The 22,146-nt window shown below is 37.6% G+C and overlaps 1 protein-coding gene across 3 annotated transcripts in view; it reads left to right on the top strand.

Moving 5' to 3' along the window:
* Positions 1 to 2,707: 2,707 nt before the first annotated feature.
* Positions 2,708 to 22,146, top strand: part of SH3D19 (SH3 domain containing 19) — a 207,934-nt gene continuing 188,495 nt past the window's right edge. For all 3 annotated transcript variants that reach the window (XM_051965737.1, XM_051965736.1, XM_051965738.1), the window contains exon 1: positions 2,708 to 2,905. In XM_051965737.1, the coding sequence (XP_051821697.1) occupies positions 2,794 to 2,905 (112 nt within the window). In that variant the 5' untranslated portion in view covers positions 2,708 to 2,793. The remainder of the gene's footprint in view (positions 2,906 to 22,146) is intronic.

The raw sequence follows: 22,146 nt of genomic DNA, 5'->3' as shown, positions 1-22,146 counted from the left end.
GGGCAGTGAGATTTTAAAAAGATTTCTTCTAGCTTTAAATTGATGATCCTTCAGCATCCAATGTCCTTTAATGCTGTTTGTTTTCTTAGGGGCTCTAGGAGTCTGTACATATGGAAGAGAGGAAAAAAATAGGTATTAAGTGCTAGATTCTGTGCTAAGCACTTTACAAATTTTACCTCATTTGACTTTATTATCTATTTTAGAGTAGAGGAAACTGAGGCAAACAGAAATTAGATGACTTTCCCAGTCACATAGCTCTTTAAGTATACCAGGCCAAATTTGAACTCAACTCTTTAGCTATAGGGCCCACAGGTCCATCCACTGCACAATTGAACTGCCTTGGCTTTCAAAGGACCTGAACTTTCACTGGTTTAAGTGTTAGGTCCATCTTCTACAAATGAGAAAAAAAAAATTCATCATCCTGTGGTCTATTATTTCTAAACTTAACTGGTCATCTGAGGACAGAGACTCAGTCACCAGCATCTATGTCAAAGCATTTCCAAGTTGATAAAATCTGACAGAATTTGGGCTTTCCCTTTTGGAGCTTAGGGTCATCTCCACAACAAGAGACCTTCAGCAGAGATACATACAATCTATATTTGTATAATTAATATATTTTATCTTGTATTTTGAGCATGTAGCATAGTGTAAGGCACATAGTAGTTGTTGAAAATATAATAAATATATAGAACATTTTTCGAGGGTTGGGGGAAGGCAAGGGCAGAATGGTTCCAGACCTATGATTTCATTGGCAGAAAGAACTCTCAGTAAGACAGTTTATCTATGCAGCTCTGCCCATAGTTCAGCAACTTATTGTCCTTTTTTTTCTTATTAAAGCTTCTTTCTTTCTTTCTTTCTTTTTTTTTTACTGAGACAATTGGGGTTAAGTGACTTGCCCAGGATCACACAGTCAGGAAATGTTAAGTATTTGAGCCAGATTTGAACTCAGGAACTCCTGATTTCAGGCCTACTGCTCTATCCACTACACAAACTAGCTGTCCCCTAAAGCTTTTTATTTTCAAATCATATATATGGCTAATTTTTCAACATTCAACACTGACTCTTGCAAAACCTTGTCTTCCAAATTTTTCCCCTTTCTTCCTCTAGACAGCAAGTGATACAATATGTATTAAACATGTACATTTCTACTATACACAGTTCCACAATTATCGTGCTGCACAAGAAAAATCAGATCAAAAAAGGAAAAAAAATGAGAAAAAAAAAAAAACAAGCAAACAGCAAAAAGAGTGAAAATGCTGTTGTGATCCATACTCAGTTCCCACAGTCCTCTCTCTGGGTGTAGATGGCTCTTTTCATCACCAGATCATTGCAAACCGACTCAATTATCTCATTGAGCAACTTACTATCTTAAAAAACTGGCTGAGGTAATTAAGTGGCTACCCTAAGTGCACACACCTAGTTTGAGTCAAAGGCTGAACCTGTAGTGATTCTGAAGTCAATCTTACATTCACTAGGTTATCCCTTCTCATAAGCCCGTATGTAGACATTCATTCAACAAGCACTTATTAAGCACCTTCTATGTGCCAGACACCGGGGATACAATTAAAGGCAAAAAGACTATGGATGCTCTGAAGGAAGTCATTCTAATGAGAACAATATATAGACCAGACAGATTGGAGATAATTTTCAAAAGGAAGATCCTAGCATGAAAACACACTTCTTCAGAATAAATTATGCGCTGTACTCATCCCCCACTTCCAGCCCCCACCCCCCCACGCCACCCCAAGATAGAGAGCTCTTGATATGCAGTTTTTGTACGAAACTTTGGGCCTGCCGCTGTCCTAAGAAAGCTCAGGCCCCACCCCCAGCCCGTTCCCAGTCTCTCTCCGTCACCCTCAGTCTGTCTCTCCCTCCCTCCAGGAGTGACTGAGCAGTGATAAGACAACGGAGAAAGAAAGATAAGGACGAGAAAAAGGCCCAATAAAAGTTGAGATAAGTTTCCCCGGAAGTTGGGCGGGCTGCTCGAAGTTCTCTCATCTTTCGGGCTGGCCCAAGATCTCCCCTCCGCAGCCGCACCCCGAGCCTGGTTCAGCCTGGCAGGTACTTCTTCCTCCTCCTCCTCCTTCTCCTCCTTCTCCTCCTTTTGTTTGAGTGTCCAGAGTGCGGGTTTCCTGTTGACCCCGGAAAGTTGGGAAAAGGCAGAAAAAGCCAAGGCCAACCCCCTCGTTCTCTGCGCCCCTCCCCCAGGCCCCCGCTCCACATTTTTGGTTTTGTTTTGTCTGTCCCGGCCGGCCGGCGCTCGGCTTCTCCGGGTCTGGTGGCCTTGGGTCCCAAAGCTGGCAGGCGGGGGCAGGCTGGCAGCTGCTAGTCCCTCCCAGAGGAGGGCGAGGCCGGGCGAGACCCGCCTCAGCCGGGGCTCCCAATTTGGAAGGCGAGGAAGAAGGAAGGGGCTAAGCTAAGGAGTGAGGAGCTAGAAAGGAAAAGGAGCAAGAGGCTGTGGCTTTGCGGGGGAGGGCGGAGGAAAGTCGCTCGGCTGCGCTTTTCTGGCCGCTTGGTGCTGCCCCCGCCTCCAGCTCTCTCCCCCACCCCCTACCCCCCGCTCTGTCCGGGCAGGTGGAGTCTGGAGGAGAAGTTGCGGTTTCTGTTCTGTCTGCTCCGGGCACTGAATTCCCTGGGGCCCGGCCGAGTCGGGCACTTGGAAACGAAGCGGGGAAGGGCTGGGCTGGGCGGACTGGGAGACTATTGCTCGTCCGATGGGGGCTCCCGGCTGCTAGAGTCCCTGGCCCTCTCACTCCCTTCCTCCTGCTCCCAGTGTGTGCCCCAGCTTAGCCGATGGCTGAAGCCCGACGGCTGGAAGAAGAAGAGGAAGAGCTGCGGGAGCGCAGAGAGCTCGGAGCCTCCAGGAGAGTCCGGGGCCGAGCTCACTCCACTCACTCTGCTGCAGGTAAGGGCCGGGAGGCGAGACCGAGACTGGAAGAGAAGGAGGAGGGGGCGGGCAGGCAGCCTCAGCTCGCCCGGGACTCCGGTACCGGTGTGTGTGCGCGTGCTGCCCCGGCTCCGCAGCCCCTCTCTCTCTCCTCCCGCTGGCGAGCGCTCTTAAGCACCTACGCCGGTGCGCCCTGGCTGGGCACTTTGAACTGCCCCGAGAGGGGCTGGAAGTGAGTTAGGGAAGAAGGGACTATCGCCTCCCCATTCCCATTTCAAACAACAACATTTAATATATATATTTTAAAAATCCATGTTTAGAAGAAACAGCCACCGTTTTCAGGGACGTCAGCATTGAATAAGAAGTGATGATTCTGGAATTGGTCATCTCCAATCCCATTTGCCCCTAACATAGCCAGATTCTTGATTGGTCTTCTCCCTCACCATTCTCCTGCCCTATTTCTCTTGTCTCTACAGATGGTTATTTTCTATTCTGCTTAATTTTCCTGACCGGATCTGTAAAATGCTGTTACTTTTTCCATGAGTATCAAAAACTTATAATTGGTTGGCCCATTAAAAAAAATGGATGAACATACATAGAAAAAGGGCCCAAGGTGGTTTAGTGGAAAACAGCACAAAGTTTGGGGTCAGACGACTTGGCTTTCACTCTAATGTTTACTGTATAAATGAACTTTGGTCATGTCATTTATTACATCTCCAAACTTGAGGACCGTCTACCCTTCCAGGAACTATATGGTGAATATTCCTGCTTGAAATAAAACTAAATCTAAAATATAGATTTAGACTTGGAATTTGGACCTTTGCGATCCTTTGTTCTAACATTTACTTCAGAGGAAACCAAGGCCCAAAGATTATGTGGCTTGTCCAAAAAGGAGTTTCTCAGTTTTCTCGTGAATAAAAAGTTTGGGGTTTGATGGAGAATTCAGTGATGTCCAATTCAAATAAAAGGAGATCCCTGCAGGCTATGTGTTAATTAGAAAAATACAAATTAACATCGATATTGTATTGCATTTTTATTAAACATTTCCCAATTATATTTGAATATTGTTGAAGCTGCACTCTGCAGTTTTGAAGACCAAACCCAGTTTTGACATCTCTGGCTCTCCACGACCTGAAAGGTCTCTTCCATTTTTAAATCCCGTGTGGCAGAGCTAGAATTCAAAGCCTTGTCCTGCTTCTCCAACACCACCATATTGCTACCGTTTTCTTCATCTACAAAACGAGGGATTTTCTCCTAGATTTCTAGTTCTGAGTCATGTGCATTTTATGGACTGAGAATTTTATAAAGTTCAACTTTCAGGTCATGTCTTTGGAGTACTGCTCGGATCAAATACTTAAGCTTATAAGTGGATGAGTGAATAAATATGAATTCCCCACTCCTTCCCCCTACTCATAGGACTTTTCTTAATGATGTATAACAGGAAATTCACCAGCTAGTGAATTTCCCCAGGTAAGCTGAATTTATATAAAAACCAACCATGACCAACAAAACAAAACAGTCAGGGGAATGTAAGGGAACAAAAAAGGGATAAGGAAGAGGAACCAATTCAATACTACATCAAAGACTCATATTGTAAGTGAGAAAGCAGAATGTAGTAAACGTTCCATAACCCAGGGAACCAGCTTGGAGTCTTTTCATTGGTCTTGGTTGCAGAAAAAAAAGGATTGTGGACCTTTTCTAAGTGCTCAGAAAGTTGTAATATGGGTGGAGGGAATTAAGAGGGAAGAATGGGTATAGAAAAATAATGTGGCAAATGAAAGGGAAGATCTTGGAATCAGAGTTTGTTCTCCATCTATATAGCTGGATTCTCTTTCCTCTTAGAACTAAAACCTTGTCAAATCTGACCTTTTTAAGAGTTTTACTTATACAGAGTTCTACCTTATCACACATTTTTTTTTAACTGCAGTGACTAACTATAGTTGATTATTCACAAGAGTACCTTAATTTTAAAAAAATTGGTAGTTTAAGCTTATGTACAGTGAACAAATGTGTGTAGAGAAGCAAGCAAATTGTTGTTTGCGTGTGTGGGGGGAAATATTTCAGAGAATAATAATACAATAAAAATGCTTGAGACTTCAAGAAAATGTTTCTCATATGCATTATAGATCAAAACCATGGCTAATTGAATTTTTACAACTTTCTGCAAAGTGCTTTGCTTCCTTTTCAGGAACTATATGGTGAATATCCTTGTTTAGAATAAAACGAAAAGTGCTTTTACACATATATCTATATATCTAAACACACACAAACATTCATATATATATACATACATGCATATGTACATATGTTTTATATGTGCGTGCATATACACACAGAGTACATATTCTTGTGTCTCTGTTTTACTAGTTACTAGCAACATGTGTAACTATTTCAAGGCTGCAGGCAGTGATATTTTTTATCTTATTTCTTCTAACTCCTTTAATTTCTGAAGGTTACTGGATGTTTATCTTGGTTTAGTGAGGTTTATTTTTTTTTGTGGTGGTGTGGTTTTTTTAGAGATATGTTACAATACTTAGTCATTATGAATTCAGAAATCTTGCTTTATGAAGTTTTAAAATCTTAATCGTGTTGGACATTATGAAGAAAAGAGGATCTCATCATTGCAGGATAGAAAGAGAAACAAATTGGACTTCTTTGATTTTTATTTCTTTTTGAATCGCTAATTTGATATTAATTTCGTCTCATTTGTCCTCCCAACAAAAGGTCTTTATCCTCCTTTATGCCATTAATGGCTAATGTGTTGCACAGACATTTTCACATTCCTTATGGAGCTTGGACATTTGTTGGATATGGCTGAATCAGAGTCCATATTCTCACAGAGAGTGCAAAGGATGTGGTTTGTGCTGAAGTCTGCAAGTTAAATTTTGAGCATTCTCACCATTTCTCTCTGTACCCTCCCCAACTATACCAGTTTATACCTTATTTTTTGAGGTTCAGAATATACATGATTTAGCATTCTATTAGTATAGATTACTCTAATTTTTCTACAGTAAGATAGCTTGAAAGGAAGGCTTTCTCTAGGCTTCCTTTATATCTCTTGAATCTCTGGAATAGTACTGTACATATGGGGAGGGAGCTATCTAAATAGATGCCTATCAAATGGGGAATGGATAAACAACATGTGATCTGTGAGTGTATTGCATTCTTACTGTGCTTTAAAACAATGAATACAGAGAAGCTTGGAAAGATTTATATGAACGGATACAAAGTGAAATAAGAACCATGAAAACAATATATTCATTCACTATAACAATGTGTATTTAAAGAACAAAAGCAGCAAAACAGTTGTATCTGGAATTATAATGACTAAATCCTAAAGAACAGATATGAGAATGTACCTTCCTTAACTTTGCAAGACCATGGCTATGGAGCACTAAATGCATTCAATATGTGGCTTAGTTTTATTGAACTCTTTTCTCTCTCATTTTTTTGTTCTTTGAGGTTACATTGGGAAATGTAGGTAAAAACAAAAGATGAAAGTAAAAATTTATTTTTAAAAAACCATTAATATTTTGGTGGAGATATGGGAAAATCTTGTAATAGGTACAACTGAGTTAAACAAAAAATATTAACATGTATAATGTTTACTTCCCCTTCACTCTCAGTAATTTTCAGAATCCTTTTCTGTCAAATGTATTCATGGGAACATAAGTAAGATTTTAATAATATTAGTATTGAGCTTATTTTTTTAAAATCTGGATCCAAATGTTCCCTTGACAACCTCCAGTTTTTCTCTGAAATGTGCTAAAAATCATATAGTGAACAATATACATTTAATAAACACTTATTTTTCAGATGATTTTGCTAGGATTTTGATTAGCTATAAAACGTAGTCAAAAAACAGAGAGATAAGAACCATTTAGAATGTCTTGTTTTCTTCAAAATAAAGCTCAAATATCTTTTGTGAAGTCTTTCTTGAACCTCCCTAGCAGCTAGTGCCCACCTAAACTCCAAATTACCATGTATTTATTTTGTATCTATTTATTTGTGTACATGTTGTCTTCCTCAGTAGAATGTAAGTTTTTGGAAAGTAGGGATTTTTTCATTTATGTCTTTGCATTCTTAGTATGTAATGGATTGCCTTGGTACAAAGCAGACACTTAATCAATAATTGTTGGTTGATTTGGTTCAACTTCTTCATTTTACAGATGAGGAAACTGAGGCCTGGGGAGTTTAAATGAGTTATCCAAGATTACACTGTTAGGAAGTAGCAAAGCTTAGGTACGGACCTGGGTCCTCTGATTCTAGGTCCAGTGTTCTTGTTCACTGTTCTAAGTTGAACACTGTCTAGCACAGAGGTGTCAAGTCGCTGCCTAAACCCAATTAAAATGCAACTGAGAAATATTTAACAAAATGAATAAAAATACAATAGGATATAGATGATGTTTAACATATGGTTTTCTAAGTTCAATATGAAACCAATACATCGTTATGTGTGGTTTAATGGTTCTTGTTCTATCTGAGCTTGACATAAATGGTTTAGAGCTTATAATCTAACAAAAATAAATCCATAGACCTCAGATTAAGAATAGAAGGCTAAGATGAGAATTAGAAGATTTTTCTTCTATTTGTGTGAAACTGTAAGTTCATCTGTTTTGGGAATTCCAGACATAAGAGGTTCTCTCCACTATTACAGATAAAACTCTGAAATTTACAGTCTGAGTTGCTTTTGGACACTGGAAAAGTTAAATGAAAGGTCTTTCTGATTCCAAGACTGGTTCTCTATCACTATACCAAGTACTATCTCTCCATCTGTAATTCTTCTACAATGTGTGTGTGTATGAACATGCACAAGCATGCGTGCTTGTGCATCAATTTGATCATATCCAGTGGTTTTCTGGTAGTGTTGAGCCCACTGTGCATCCCTTTTGTTTCAGCTTGCTTTTTGACACATTTTAAAAACTGCATTTCACTATAATTGGTTTCCTTTGATGTCCTATGTATTTTATTTTCTGCATTTGAGAACATTGTTTTGAGAAGGAATCGATAACTTTACCTGCCTGCCAAAAGGGTCCATGGGACAAAAAGACTTAACAACTCCTGATTTAGATCTATCCCTATTTCCTTTTGGCTTCTGTGATTTTTAAAATAAGCATTCAAAGGTAGTGAGTTATAAGGAACCAGATGCTGTTTACTGAGAACTGACCTCCTTCTCAGTGGGAAAAGCTTGAGGGCTTAATTTTTAATTTTCTTCATATTAAGATTTGCAAATAACAAATACTCTTTTGAACCTCATGCTGGATTAATAATCTAGAACCAGTAGGATGTACAAGCATGCTGCTCTTCTATGGTTTAATTCAAATTTAAGTGGGTCACAGGTGTGATAGAGGGCCGTGGTTCTCAAGCCTTCTTTCTCAGGGGTCATTTAAACACAGCTGCTATTGTGTGTGAACATAAGAGGAGTAGCCAGCCATTGAAAGGGGTGCTGAGTGAGATGTAGTAGTTAGTGTGAAGAAAATGAAGATTAAACAACTGCTGTCACTGTGCCACTGGAATGAAACCATTTCCTTCTTCTCTCTCCTCTTGTCACAAACATTTAGTAAGCCCCTGCTGTGTGCAATTCATTGAATTAGGTTTTGGAGATATAAAGATGATATAAAAAGCAATCTTAAGGAACTTTAAAGTCCAGCAGGGGAGATAATGCGTCAAGGCTTTATGATTTCATTGGTGTGAACATATTCTGCATAAATGCAGATTACAATAATTCTCATCCCCTCTTCCTCTTCTAATTATCATGTATTATATTCATCTGTTTACATGTATCTATCCCTCTCCCTATTTTCCCCCATAAAATTTAAGCTCTTCAAGGCAGTGAATATTTTGTGTTGCTTTTGTATTCTCAGCCTTAGAAATCAGAAGGATCAGTCCTAAGGGAGTGAAGACCTTGATCACAGTTCTACAGCAGAAAACAGTACTTGTGGTCACTCACAGGGCAGAGACTAGGCTACATAACGGTGACCATAGTTCTCTTTAGATTATACTACCTTAGAAGAACTGAATATTTGCTTACAAATAGTATTATCTCTACCTCACAACTAATGTCTTACTTTAATGTTTCGTTAACATAGGGATTTGATGTTGAATTTTCCAAGTCTATAATAGTATGGCAAAAATTGCCTCAGGTCCTACTAAGCTGGAAAAGTTCTGACTACTGGGCTTGTGATGGATTTATATAACATCAATCTGAGAACCAAAATCATAGAAGTAAAGAATTTAAGCTTTGGAAGGGTCTGCAGGGGCAAAGCCGAGATGGCAGAGTAAAGGGCAGAGACTTCCAAACACCTTCCCTCCAAACAACTTCAAAATAATGTTTCAAAATGAATTTTGGAACAGCAAAACCAACAAAAGGATGAAGAGAAACAACATTCCAGCCTAGAGAACTTAGAAGGTTGGCAGGAAAGGTCTGTCTCCCTGGGGTAAAAAGGAGCTCAGTCAGCACATGCCATTTGGGCAAGCTTTTACTACACTGTTACAGACTTGGAAAAATCATCTTCAACTCCATGCAGTAATGAATGAAACATCAAAGTAGAACATTAGTTGAGAGGTAGAAATAACAATATTTATAAGCAAATATTCAGAATATTAATTGGCATATGATGAGTTGATCCCAAAGCAACAAACAGTGTTCTGAGAAATTTAAAGAGGGAGAGAAATTGCTTCTAGTTATGGCAATTAGGAAAGGAGATGACACTTGAGTCAATCCCTTCGTGGAGAAGGTGATATCAGAATAAATCCTTGTAAAGCAGGATTTGAAAAGACAGAGTTCATAGGACAGCCCATATAGGGCTGGAAGGGATCCTAGAGTAGGAAGTGAAACAACATATGCAATGCTTTGCAAACCTTCAGCCTTAAAATATGAATTATCATCAGTAAACTCTTTTACACATATCTGTACATATTGTTGTTGTTCGGTATTTTTAGTTGTGTCTTATTCTCCATGACCCATTTGGAATTTTATTGTCAAGTAGTTTTTCTTTTCCTCCTCCAGCTCATTTTACAGATGAGGAAACTGAGGCAAACTGAGGTGACTTGCCCAGGGTTACACAGCCAGTAAGTGTCTGAAGCCAGATTTAAATTCAGGAAGAGGAGTCTTTCGGATTATAGGCTGGATATTCTATCCACTATGTCCTTTAGTTGCCTTTATGTGTTATGTGTGTGTGTATATATATATATATTTGTATATATGAATATGAATATATGCCACTAAGTGGCACTATGGATAGGATACCTATCTGGAGCCAGGAGTACCTGAATTTAAATCTGTCTGTATAATCTTGGATGTCATTCAATCCTATTTGCCTCAGTTTGAACCAGAGAAGGAAATGACAAACCATTTTTTATATCTTTGCCAACAGAAAACCAAATGAGGTCATGAAAAGTCCCATACAACTGAAACAACTCTTCAACTCTGTGTGTATGTGTGTGTTTGTATTTACATATATGTGTGTTGGAGTCCAGCTCCAATGAATACTGAGAGTGTGAATGAATACCCGAGGCTAGGCGGAAGATAATCTCCATTTATTAATCTGAGCGCCGGGATTTATATACTCTTTAAACTAGTGTGACATTAACAACAGCTACCTCCAAGTGACACTATATACCTTCCAGGGTTAATACGGAGACCATACTTTGACATTTCACTTCACCTTAACTAGCAACAACAAGATATCTATCGAACTAGGACCGTCAATAACAAATTATCAATGGCAAAGGTATTTGTCAAAACAGAGTTGTAAATAACAGAGTTGGGATACCTTCTTCCTGTCACATGCCATTCTCCATCAAGATTATTCTAAATTTTTCTGGAGTATGTTGTTTTGAAAATTGTTAAAGGAGACAGTGAGCCAATGCTTTGAATTGTTTAGCCCTTATAGAGAGCAGGTCTCAAGTAATACTTGGACCACCCTCTTACTGAAAATGGACTTATTTAATAATGGCTCTCTACATATATGTATATGTATACATAGATATATTTTAAAAATAGCACTACCAGTGATTCAAGGTAACAGAGGAGTTTAAAAAAAAAAGCACTTTTTAAAAATAACTTTTTATTGATAGAACCCATGCCAGGGTAATTTTTTACAGCATTATCCCTTGCATTCACTTCTGTTCCAATTTTTCCCCTTCCTCCCTCCACCCCTTCCCCCAGATGGCAAGCAGTCCTTTACAAGTACAAGTAACCTTGAATAGGTTACAGTATATCCTAGATACAATATATGTTTGCAGAATCGAACAGTTTTCTTGTTGCACAGGGAGAATTGGATTCAGAAGGTATACATAACCCGGGAAGAAAAACAAAAATGCAAATAGTTTATATTCATTTCCCAGTGTCCTTTCTTTGGGTGTAGCTGCTTCTGTCCATCCTCGATCAATACATCCTCAAACAGTATCGTTGTTGAGGTATATAATGATCTCCTGGTTCTGCTCATTTCACTCAGCATCAGTTCATGTAAGTCTCGCCAGTCCTCTCTGTATTCATCCCGCTGGTCATTCCTTACAGAACAATAATATTCCATAACGTTCATATACCACAATTTACTCAACCATTCTCCAATTGATGGGCATCCATTCATTTTCCAGCTTCTAGCCACTACAAACAGGGCTGCCACAAACATTTTGGCACATACAGGTGCCTTTCCCTTCTTCAGTATCTCTTTGGGGTATAAGCCCAGAAGTAACATTGCTGGATCAAAGGGTATGCACAGTTTGATAACTTTTTGAGCATAGTTCCAAATTGCTCTCTAGAATGCCTGGATGAAACACCATTTTTTTTTTAAAAGAACCTATGGAATAATAGAACTCCTTTGATAAAATTACAAAAAGAAATAAGCTTCCATAAGAATGAATTCCCTTTTATCTCTTCCAGAGCTGTTTTTAGATTTCATATCTAAAGACCATGAATAAAGGTCTCATCTTCATTAATTTCCTGATCAACCATAGTCTTGTATGGGACCAGTGAAAGAGAATTATGGGGATGCTCTACTAAAGATGGTAGCTCCCCTTGTGGAATTCTGCAGGAAGAGGCTAACAATAAGGCTGTGAGAGTCTAAAAGGATTCCTTCTCTTCAAATTCCTTGCCTCCTCCACCTACCCCCCGATCTTTCAGGGGGCTGGTGATTGTGGTGATCCTATTTTCCAAATAAAAAACTGGGTTGTGTATTCTGTCAAGAGGTCCCCTACCCCCAATTATTGAATGGGCTGGAATATTTTACATTGGAACTTTCCCCAGAGGAAAAACTTTCCTCCTATGTGGAGGCCAAACCTATAGGAAACTTCATATTGGAGAGGAGCATTAACTAAAATAAAGATACTGTGAGGAGGTAGTGCGTTTTCAGGTGCTGGACCACCGTGGTTCATGTTCCTCTCATTTCCATGCCCACAGCAGAACAACAAACAAATAACCTTCAGGTTATTACTTCTACTGATTCTCCTATAGGTTATGATGGATCACTTCCTTTTCCTTAGGCAGGTATTATAGATGTTCCTTGGTGTCAGTCACTGAGTCAGGAAGGGAAAAATAGTGTATTAGAAGCAGTTTGACATAATGGATATAGATTGCACCTCAAATCCAAGAAAACCTGTATTCAAGTCCAGCTTCTGAACATATTAACTGGATGAGTCTGGAAAAGTCACTTGACTTCTTATTGATCTCTCTAAGACTGTAAGCTGCAGAGAAGGTGACCACCTGTATTGGAAAGAAGGCTTTTCCTCATCTTGCCTTTACCAATGAAATCACAGATTCAATCCCTGTCTTTATTCCTGGGACCATACACAGTTGCCAAGTAAAGTGCCATTTAAGATCTGAGAAGAAAGGTCCTTCTTTATCAGTCTTTTGATAATCAAACATTATAATATATTTAAAGTATTTAACAAATCCCAAAGTGCTATATAAATGTTATCTATTATTGGGAAGCCTTCCCCTGTTAAATAGATGGAAATGTGGTGGGAGTATGCATTGTTGTTTAAGAGAGGGAAAGGTTTGTAATGATCACTGTGGGAAACTTTCCTTTTGAAGTGTCCCTTTGGACCTATTTTTCTGACAGAAAGTGTGGGGCAAATCATATTAAAAAGCAACAAGATTATAATTAAAATAGAGGATGGGTCTTTGGGAGGGAAGGGAGAAGAGGGGGTACTGGAAGAAATTTTGATGATATTAGTAAAATGACATTTATTCAGTTTTTTTTAAAGGGAAAAATAGTGAAAAGTGATGTCAAATACAATATTTCCTTTGTTGTTTAAGCAAAATGCTTCCAAACAGTAAATATTCATTTATTTCAAAATCATGAAAGCTCTCTTGTATCGAAGTGACAATAGTCAACCTTGAATGTCACATTCCTTTTTCTTGTCTTTTCCACATTTTCAATCCAATTGTGTTTGCCATTCAAATGGAATGGCATGGAATCAGGAAACCTGGCCCTTGGCACTAACCAGCTGGTTGACCTTTGAACAAACACTTCAACCTTTCTGGCTCCCAGTTTCCTCATCTGTAAAATGAACTCAATCTAACACGGATTTCCAGGGTCCCTTGGTGCTCTGCTACCCTGTTTCATATTCAGGTTTTATCACTTCCTTTCCTTAGGGCAATATCACTGAATCTCCTAGGTGTCTGTCTCTGAGTCAGGAAAGGGAAAAATACAAATCTATCAAATGCTATTATTTGTTACCAACTCTTGAAAAGTTTAATAGAAGATAGATAGAGGAAGCTGAAACAAAGGGGTGACTAATTGTGCTTGGGAATTTTCCATACATTTAATTTCCTTGTGCACTCTCTTTTTATCATTCACTTGAATAACTAAAAGTTGATGGTACAGATTGCATTTGGCTTACATTTTTAAAAAATATTTTATTTTTCCAAATACATACAAAGGTAGTTTTAAACATTTATCTTGCAAAGTCTTGTGTTCCAAATATTTCTCCTTCTCCCCTCCTCTCTTCCATCCCCCAGACAACAAGCAATCTGAAATAGGTTAATGTGCAATTCTTCTAAATATATTTTCATATTCGTGATTATGAAATTAGATCAAATTAGAAATTTTAGATTTAGATCAAGAAAAATTAGATCAAAAGAGGGGAAAAAAACACAAGGGAAAAAACCAAGCTGCAAACAACAACAAAACAACTATGAAAATACTATGCTTTGATCCACATTCAGTCTCCATAGTTCTTTTTCCATTGCAAGTCTACTGGAGTTACCTTAAATCATATCATTGTTGAAAAAATTGGCTTCTGTTTTTAATAAATGGTCATCCTGAGAATAAACATTGATAATTGATTTTGAATTTCTTGTACACAGGGCATCTCTTTGAATTCAGATCCTGTAATCTAAATGCTTCTACTGGATATTTAGGACCGGATCTCTGTGATATGGTGAACAGAACACTACATTTGTAATCAGAAAGCTGTATTCAAAATCTGCATCTTCTACTTCCTGCTCATCTTTGGGGATGTCTTAATTTTCTCATCTATAAAATCGGGATTTAGATTAGATCCACCTCCAAGACTGCTCTAATTCTAAAAGCTCCATTCCTTTGGTAAACTTTTTCTTGCATATCTATGTAAAATTATTTAGCACTGCATTAAAGTTACTGACATTTGTCATTTATTAATTTACTGTTCTATAATTCATTACAAAAAAGGGTGTGTATAAGAAAATATAAGTAGAAGACTGACTTAATAAGCATTTATTAAGCATCTACTGTGAGCTATATTGCTACATATATGAGATATCGATAGAGTCTATTTGGTCTTCTTTTTATCTTGAAAGAATAATAACTGTTGTTTATGGTATTTTAAAGTTTTCAAAGCACTTTGACCAAATTGTCTCATTTGAAACCTCATACTAACATTGTGGAATAGGTGCTATAGTAAGCTCATTTTACAGACAAAGAAACTAAGATTCCTTGAAGTTAAGATGACTTGATTATGATCACAAACTACTACTACTACCCCTAAAATATTTTCTTTTCTTCTCTTAATTGTTCTTTATCTCTCTTAATAATTTAGCTACAAAAAGGCAAGAATTTCAAAGTATTTAAATAATACTCAATATTCACATCCTAGGTAAAAGAATATTAAATTGTTTTAATTCCAAAAATTAGAAATTATTCAATTTGAAGTTTCCTTCTTTCAAATATATGTTGTCTCTGGTGTTATAGAAAGAGTTGGAAGGTAGAACGTCTGAACACATTCTTATCATCAACAAACCTTTATTCATTTATATAGTAATAATTTTGATATCCCTATTCAAATTAATCAGTATTTATTCAGTTTATTGTGATTTGATGGATATCAGTAATTATATTGTGAATTAAGCTGAATAGAATCAAGTTTAAATTGGGTATCATAATCCTGATTGGGGGAGCGTGGATCTTTAAATTTTCACTTCTTCCTTGGTTCTGTCTTCTGAGGAGTGTTTGATCACTGCTCTCTTGGCCTGTGTTTTGGTCTATGAGTGACCACAAGCACTCTTTTCCATTCTGGAACCATAGGAGGGTCCCCCTTCCACTGTGACCACAAGCTATGTTCCATTCTTACCTCAATAAGACAGAACTTTCCTGCCAACTTTCTAAGTTGTCTTGGGTTGGAAAATTGCTTCACCCCATCCTATGGTTGGTTCTGCTGTTTCAGAATTGATTTTGAGGCATTATTTTAGAGTACTTTGGAGGGAAATTTGAGAGAGCTCAGAGGAGACCCTGCCATTACTCCCTCATCTTGGGGGATCAACTAATTAATTTAATTAAAAATTAATTAGTTAAAAATGAATAATCTTTGCTAGTGATTAATAGACACTGTGCTAGCTCTTATATTATTAAAAAAAAGGCAAAAACATAAGCCTTTTTCTCAAGAAGTGCACATTCTAATTGGGGAGCCAATATATAAACCACCATATATATATTAATGGGAGGTAATCTCAGAGGGAAGGCATTAGTCTTTGGAGAGGGGATTGAGCATCAGGAAAGGCTTCTTTGAAGATGGGCTGACTTGGAAATTGAAGAAAACAGGAAAATCACTGAGTAGAGGTAAGGATGGAGATCATTCTGGGTAATAGGTATAGTCAGTGAAAAGGCACAAAAGTTAGAGATGGAATACCAAGCTTTAGGTCCAGCAAGGAAGCCTGTGTTATTGGATCATAGAATTTATGGAGAGGTATAAAGTAAAAGAAGACCAGAAAAGTACTAAGGGGCCATGTTGTGATAGGCTTTAAAAGCTAACTAAGAGTTTTCTATTTGATCTAGAGGTAGTAGGGAGCTACTGGAATTTAGTGACTAGTGCTTTAGAGCTTGAGAGCTGAATGGAGGATGGGGTAGAGTGGAGAGAAACAATGCTGAGAGACTAATTAGAAGGTGATGAGTACCCATATTAGGCTGTGAGTGGAGAAAAGAAATGGGTTGGAAACAGTTTGGATATATGGGGTGAGAGTGAGGAGGAGCATACCAGGACTGTAATCCTGGGTGACTGGGAAGATGGTGGTATTTTCAAACTTAACAACACCAATTTAGGGGAAATCCTTTTGCAGAGTAATCACAAAGAAGAGGCCCTTAGGCATTTCAGTTCCACAAACAATTCCCTAGGCTCTGTTTGTCCATCTACCACAGTCCTAGCCCAGGGCCATGTACTCTTGAGAGCTTCAGGCTTGTCAAATGGAACATTTCAAGTGATAACCTAAATAAAGTAAAATTCCAAATGTACAAACTGGAAAGGGAAAAACAAAAGAATGAGTGTTACTGATGAATTGTGAGTCATCGAAAGGAAGAAGTTAATCTGATTGTAAGATGAATAGGAGTTCTGAGAGGTTCAGGGGAGCCAGAGGATGGGGGTTCACGAGTCTGCTTTTGGTCTTCCCTGGGTAGTTGAATGGATAGAATGTTGGACATGAATTAGGAAAACCCGAAATTCTGACCCCAGGTAAATCACTTCATCTTTCAAAGTCTGGGTTTTCTCATTTATAAAATGGGACTACTAATAGTATACCTGGGCAGCTAAATAGCACAGGATGGAGCACTGCACCTGGAATCAGGAACACCTAAGATCAGATCCAACTTCAGACACTTACTAGTCTGTATGATCCTGGACAAGTCCCTTAATCGTGTTTGCCTCAGTTTCCTCATCTGTAAAATAGCTAGAGAAGGAAATGGCAGACCAGTATTTGCTAAGAAAATCCCAAATGGAGTCCACAAGAGTCAAACATGATTGAACAACACTGGTTACTAAGGCAGCCCTTAGTACACTGGGTATTATTGATTTCTTTCTCCTTCAACAAAATATACACTATGGCAGTATGGCATAATGGATAGGAAACCAGGTTTTGCTTCTGTAGAAAGACATTAGGCAAGTTCCTTGGTCTCTCAAAGTTCTAGGCAACTTTCTGAGGCTGTAAGGTATGGAAAAGGTGCTTTTGTCCTCCAGGAATTTCCCGATATCATAGATCTAGTGCTAATTCCTTCTTCATCTGCAAAAATGAAAAGTTTAGACCAGATATGTCTAAGGGCCATTCTAGCTGAAAGTCTTTAATTCTTCTATCCTTATAATCTGTATAGTGTGAGCAAGTCACTTACCCTCGCTTTCTTCATCTGTAAAAAACGGAAGAGGAAGGGTGGATATTGGACTCCTAAGGGCCTCTCAACTGTAAAAATTTGATTTTTCTCTGTTTCGGGCACATGCTAACTCTTCTCTGGTTATCATAACAAGCTAATGTATTTTTGAATGTCATCATCCTCTTTGTATCTGTCAGGCCAAAAAGCAAATGAAGCTGTAGCATACTTCTTTGAAAGAGTTATCTCCTGGAAGCTTTTCATTATGGCCCTCTGTACATGAAATTGTATTCATTGATCTACATTGGGGGATAGGAGACTACTCTCAAAATCCAAGCCTTTGCCTTTGAAGATTTTCCAGTGATCTAAATTTTTAAGACCAAAATATTTTTATTATTTAAAATTCATTGACACAAAGTTCCTTTGATCAACCAACTGTAGCCCTTTCTTTTTATCCACTCTGGTAATCTAGAATTTATAATAAAGCTGGATGAATGCCTTCAACCTCTGAAGCCTTGGATGCAGTTATAATTGAATACTGAGCTGCTTCTTAGCCTAAATTCAACTGTTTTCAAAAGTAGTAATTTTTTTTTAAAGCAACAAACTCAAGGAATCTCACTGATTTATTCTTTTGGGGGTAAACAGTCCCGTTATTGATTTTTCCCCCACACTATATTCATGATTGTTTTGCATTTTATGATTTTATTGATGCCTTTTCCTACTATACCTCCCTTTCTTGTCTTTTTTCACAACAAAGAAAAATAAACAATCAGAACTGGCTCACTCAGTGGCCAAGTTTGATAGCATCTACTCCATTCTCTCCATTTAATTCATCACCTCTCTGAACATGAAGAGAGTAGGTTTTATCACCTGGGACTAAATATTGCCAAAATGGACCCAAGTTTGACTTCCTTTTAGTATTGTTTTCATTTATATTTTCACAAACAATAGATATATTTTTCTTCTATTTCAGCTTACTTTATTGCATGTTCATTCATTCATAAAAGTCTGATGTTTCTTGAACTCCAGATATGTGTCACCTCCTATGAAATGAGTAACATTCTTCTCCCAGTTCCTTAAACTTACAACCCAAGAGTCATCCTAGAGTCATTATCTTCCAGTCCCCTTATCCAAGCTATAGGCAAGGCCTGCCCATTTCATTTTTGCAATATCTCAAATAGGACCCCTTCTTTCCTCTGATCTGTCAGTGCAGGCCCTCATGCTTGGACTACTTCAATAGCCTTCTGGTGGCTCCAAGTGTTCTCTCCCACTCCAATCCATTCTCTATTGAGTAGCTAAAGTGATTTTTACTAAAATGCAGATCTGCCCAAATCAGCCTCCTACTCAATAAACACCAGTGACTCCCTATTGCCCCTAGGATCTAATAGTAAATGTTCTGTTGGGCATTCATAGTACTCAGTAATCTAGTCTTACACCTTATTCCCCATCACTTACTCTTTGCCCAAGTGCCACTGGCCTCCTGTTCCACAAACAAGACACTCCATCTTTTGATTCCATACATTTTCCCTGATTGTTTTCTATGCCTGGATTGCTCTCTTCCACTCTTAACTACTGACTCCTTTGGCTTCCTTTGAGTCTCAACTAAAGTCCCAGCTCCTCCAGGAAGTTTTTCCCAATCCCTCTTAATTCCAGTGCTTTCCCGTCTTAAATTATTTCCTATTTATCCTGAATATAGCTTACTTTGTATATATTTGTTTGTATGTTTTTTCCTTGTTTAGATTGTAAGCTTCTTGAAGTCAGGGACTCTCTTTTTGCCTCTTTTTATATTCCCAATGGTTAGCACAATGCCTGGAGCTTAATAAATGCTTATGAACTGAATGATATTTCATTAATATGCAAGTTGTTTAGCCATTCCCTTATCATTAGGTACTCAGTTTTCCAGTTAACACAGGAAAAAAATGCCATTATGAACATTTTGATGCATATGGGATTTTTGACCAATGTTTGCTGATTTCTAAGGTCTAAATGGTCACAAGGAAAATTGAACAGTTAACTCTCTAAAGTCAATTAGAGCTTACTTCAGCACACTCCAGATTGGGGGTATCTTCTCATGTCTTTTCTCTGGGCCAAATTTTGGGGCATTGATTTTTGATTGCTTTTTGGCAGTTGTTTTTTCTATTTATGTTATAGTAGTCATTGTGAACATTGTTTTCTTGGCTCTGCTTACTTCATTTTGCATTAGTTCACATACATTTTCCCACGCTTCTCTGCATTCATCATATTTATTGTTTCTTATAGTACAGTGATAATCTATTATATTCATGTACCACAGTTTGTTGGGCCATTCCCCAAATCCAAGTTTTGCCTATCATCTTCTATTTTTTTTATTAATGCTTTTTATTTACAAAACATATGCATGGGTAATTTTTCAACACTGACCCTTGCAAAACTTTCTGTTCCAAATTTTTCCCTCCTTTCCCTAGATGGCAGGTGGTCCAATACATGTTAAATATGTTAAATTCAATATATGTATACATATTTATAGAGTTATTTTGCTGCACAAGAAAAATCAGATCTAGAAAGAAAAAAATGTAAGAAGGAAAACAAAATGCTAGCACACATTAACAGAAAGTATGAAAATGCTATGTTGTGGTCCACAATCATTTCCCATAGTTCTATTTCTGGGTGTAGATGGCTCTCTTTATTACTGAACAATTGGAACTGGTTTGAATCATCTCATTGTTGAAGAGAGTCACATCCATTAGACTTGATCATCGTATAGTTTTGTTGCCGTGTATAATGATCTTCTGGTCCTGCTCATTTCACTCAGCATCAGTTCATGTAAGTCTCTCCAGTCCTTTCTGAAATCATCCTGCTGGTCATTTCTTACAGAACAATAATATTCCATAACATTCATATACCACAATTTACCCACCCATTCTCCAATTGATGGGCATCCATTCAGTTTCCAGTTTCTAGCCATTGCAAAAAGGTCTGCCACGAACATTTTTACACACACAGGTCCCTTTCTCTTCTTTAGTATCTCTTTGGAATATAAGCTCCGTAGAAACACTGCTGGATCAAAGAGTATGCACAGTTTGATAACTTTGTGAGCATAATTCCAAGTTGCTCTTCAGAATGGTTGGATCAGTTCACATTTCCACCAACAATGTATCAGTGTCCCAGTTTTCCCACATCTATTCATCGTTCTTTTTTTCTTTATTCATCATTCATTATTATCTTTTTCTGTCATATTAGCCAATCTGGTACCTCAGAGTTGTGTTAATTTGCATTTCTCTAATCAAAAGCAATTTAGAGTACTTTTTCATATGACCAGAAATAGTTTCAATTTCTTCATCTGAAAATTGTCTATTCAGATCCTTTGACCATTTATCAATTGGAGAATTTTGCCTATCTTCTAAAGCTTTTTTCAATGCAACTATTTTCTTTGATTTTTACTACTCTCCCAAGATGCTTATATATGTAATGTATGTATTATTGTTATTGTTGTTGAGTTGTTCAGTCTTGTCCCATTTTTTGTAACCCCACTTTCCTTGGCAGAAATAGGAGTAGTTTGTCATTTCCTTCTCCAGTGGATTAAGGCAAAAAGGTTAAGTAACTTGCCTAGGGTCACATAGCTAGTGAGTATCTGAGGCTGAATTAGAATTCAGGTCTTCCTGATTCCAGGCCCAGTGCTCTAGCTACTGAGCCTCTTTCACTCTTGTATGGATATGTGTTGTATCCCCTATCAGATTAGAAAAAACTTTTTTTTTTACAGGATAGCAAATTTTATTATTATTTTTTAATTTTGCATATTAAGTACCTTTTCTTTTTTTCCCCTTTTTTATTATAGCTTTTTATTTGCAAATTATATGCATGGGTAATTTTTCAGCATTGACATTTGTTCCAACTTTTCTCCTCCTCCCCAACCCCTTCCCCAGATGCCAGGTTGACCAATACATGTTAAATATGTTAAAGTATAAGTTAAATACGATATATGTATACATGTCCAAACAGTTATTTTGCTGTGCAAAATGAATCAGACTTTGAAATAGTGTACTATTAACCTGTGAAGGAAATCAAAAATGCAGGTGGACAAAAATAGAGGGATTGGGAATTCTATGTAGTGATTCATAGTCATCCCCCAGAGTTCTTTCCCTGGGTGTAGCTGGTTCAGTTCATTACTGCTCTATTGGAACTGATTTGGTTCATCTCATTGCTGGAGATGGCCACGCCCATCAGAATTGATCATCATATAGTATTGTTGTTGAAGTATATAATGATCTCCTGGTCCTGCTCATTAGAAGAGACTTTTCAAAGGTAGGGATTATATCTACTCTAAAGGTGAATAGCCATCAACTTTCTGGCTGTACTCAACAGGTTTGTAATGAAGATTTCTAGGAAAAAATTAAAATTATAGTTATAATTAAATTTATATTGTTATTCAGCAAATTTTTGTGTCTGAATGAATTGAGACTCCTTTATGTTCTGTACTTAAAGGGAATTACATCAATATTTCTTGAATGACTAAGTTACTGATAGTGTATACAGGAATTGATAGGAATTAAGTATATATAGGAATGATAGGAATTGAGCTGAACCTATATGAAGCCCAGAACACGCTTTCCGAGTGACTTTTTGAACAAAATTCCTAATATTAGGTCATATAAGGAAACACATTGAAAACTATTGAAATTTGTTTTATATTTGAGGAAAAAGACCACAAGATACTTATTAATAGGAAGA

This window comes from Antechinus flavipes, chromosome 6 (genome assembly GCF_016432865.1).
Source record: "Antechinus flavipes isolate AdamAnt ecotype Samford, QLD, Australia chromosome 6, AdamAnt_v2, whole genome shotgun sequence".
In the NCBI taxonomy this organism is placed as follows: Eukaryota; Metazoa; Chordata; class Mammalia; order Dasyuromorphia; family Dasyuridae; genus Antechinus; species Antechinus flavipes.
This window is presented reverse-complemented; position numbering and strand designations above follow the sequence as displayed.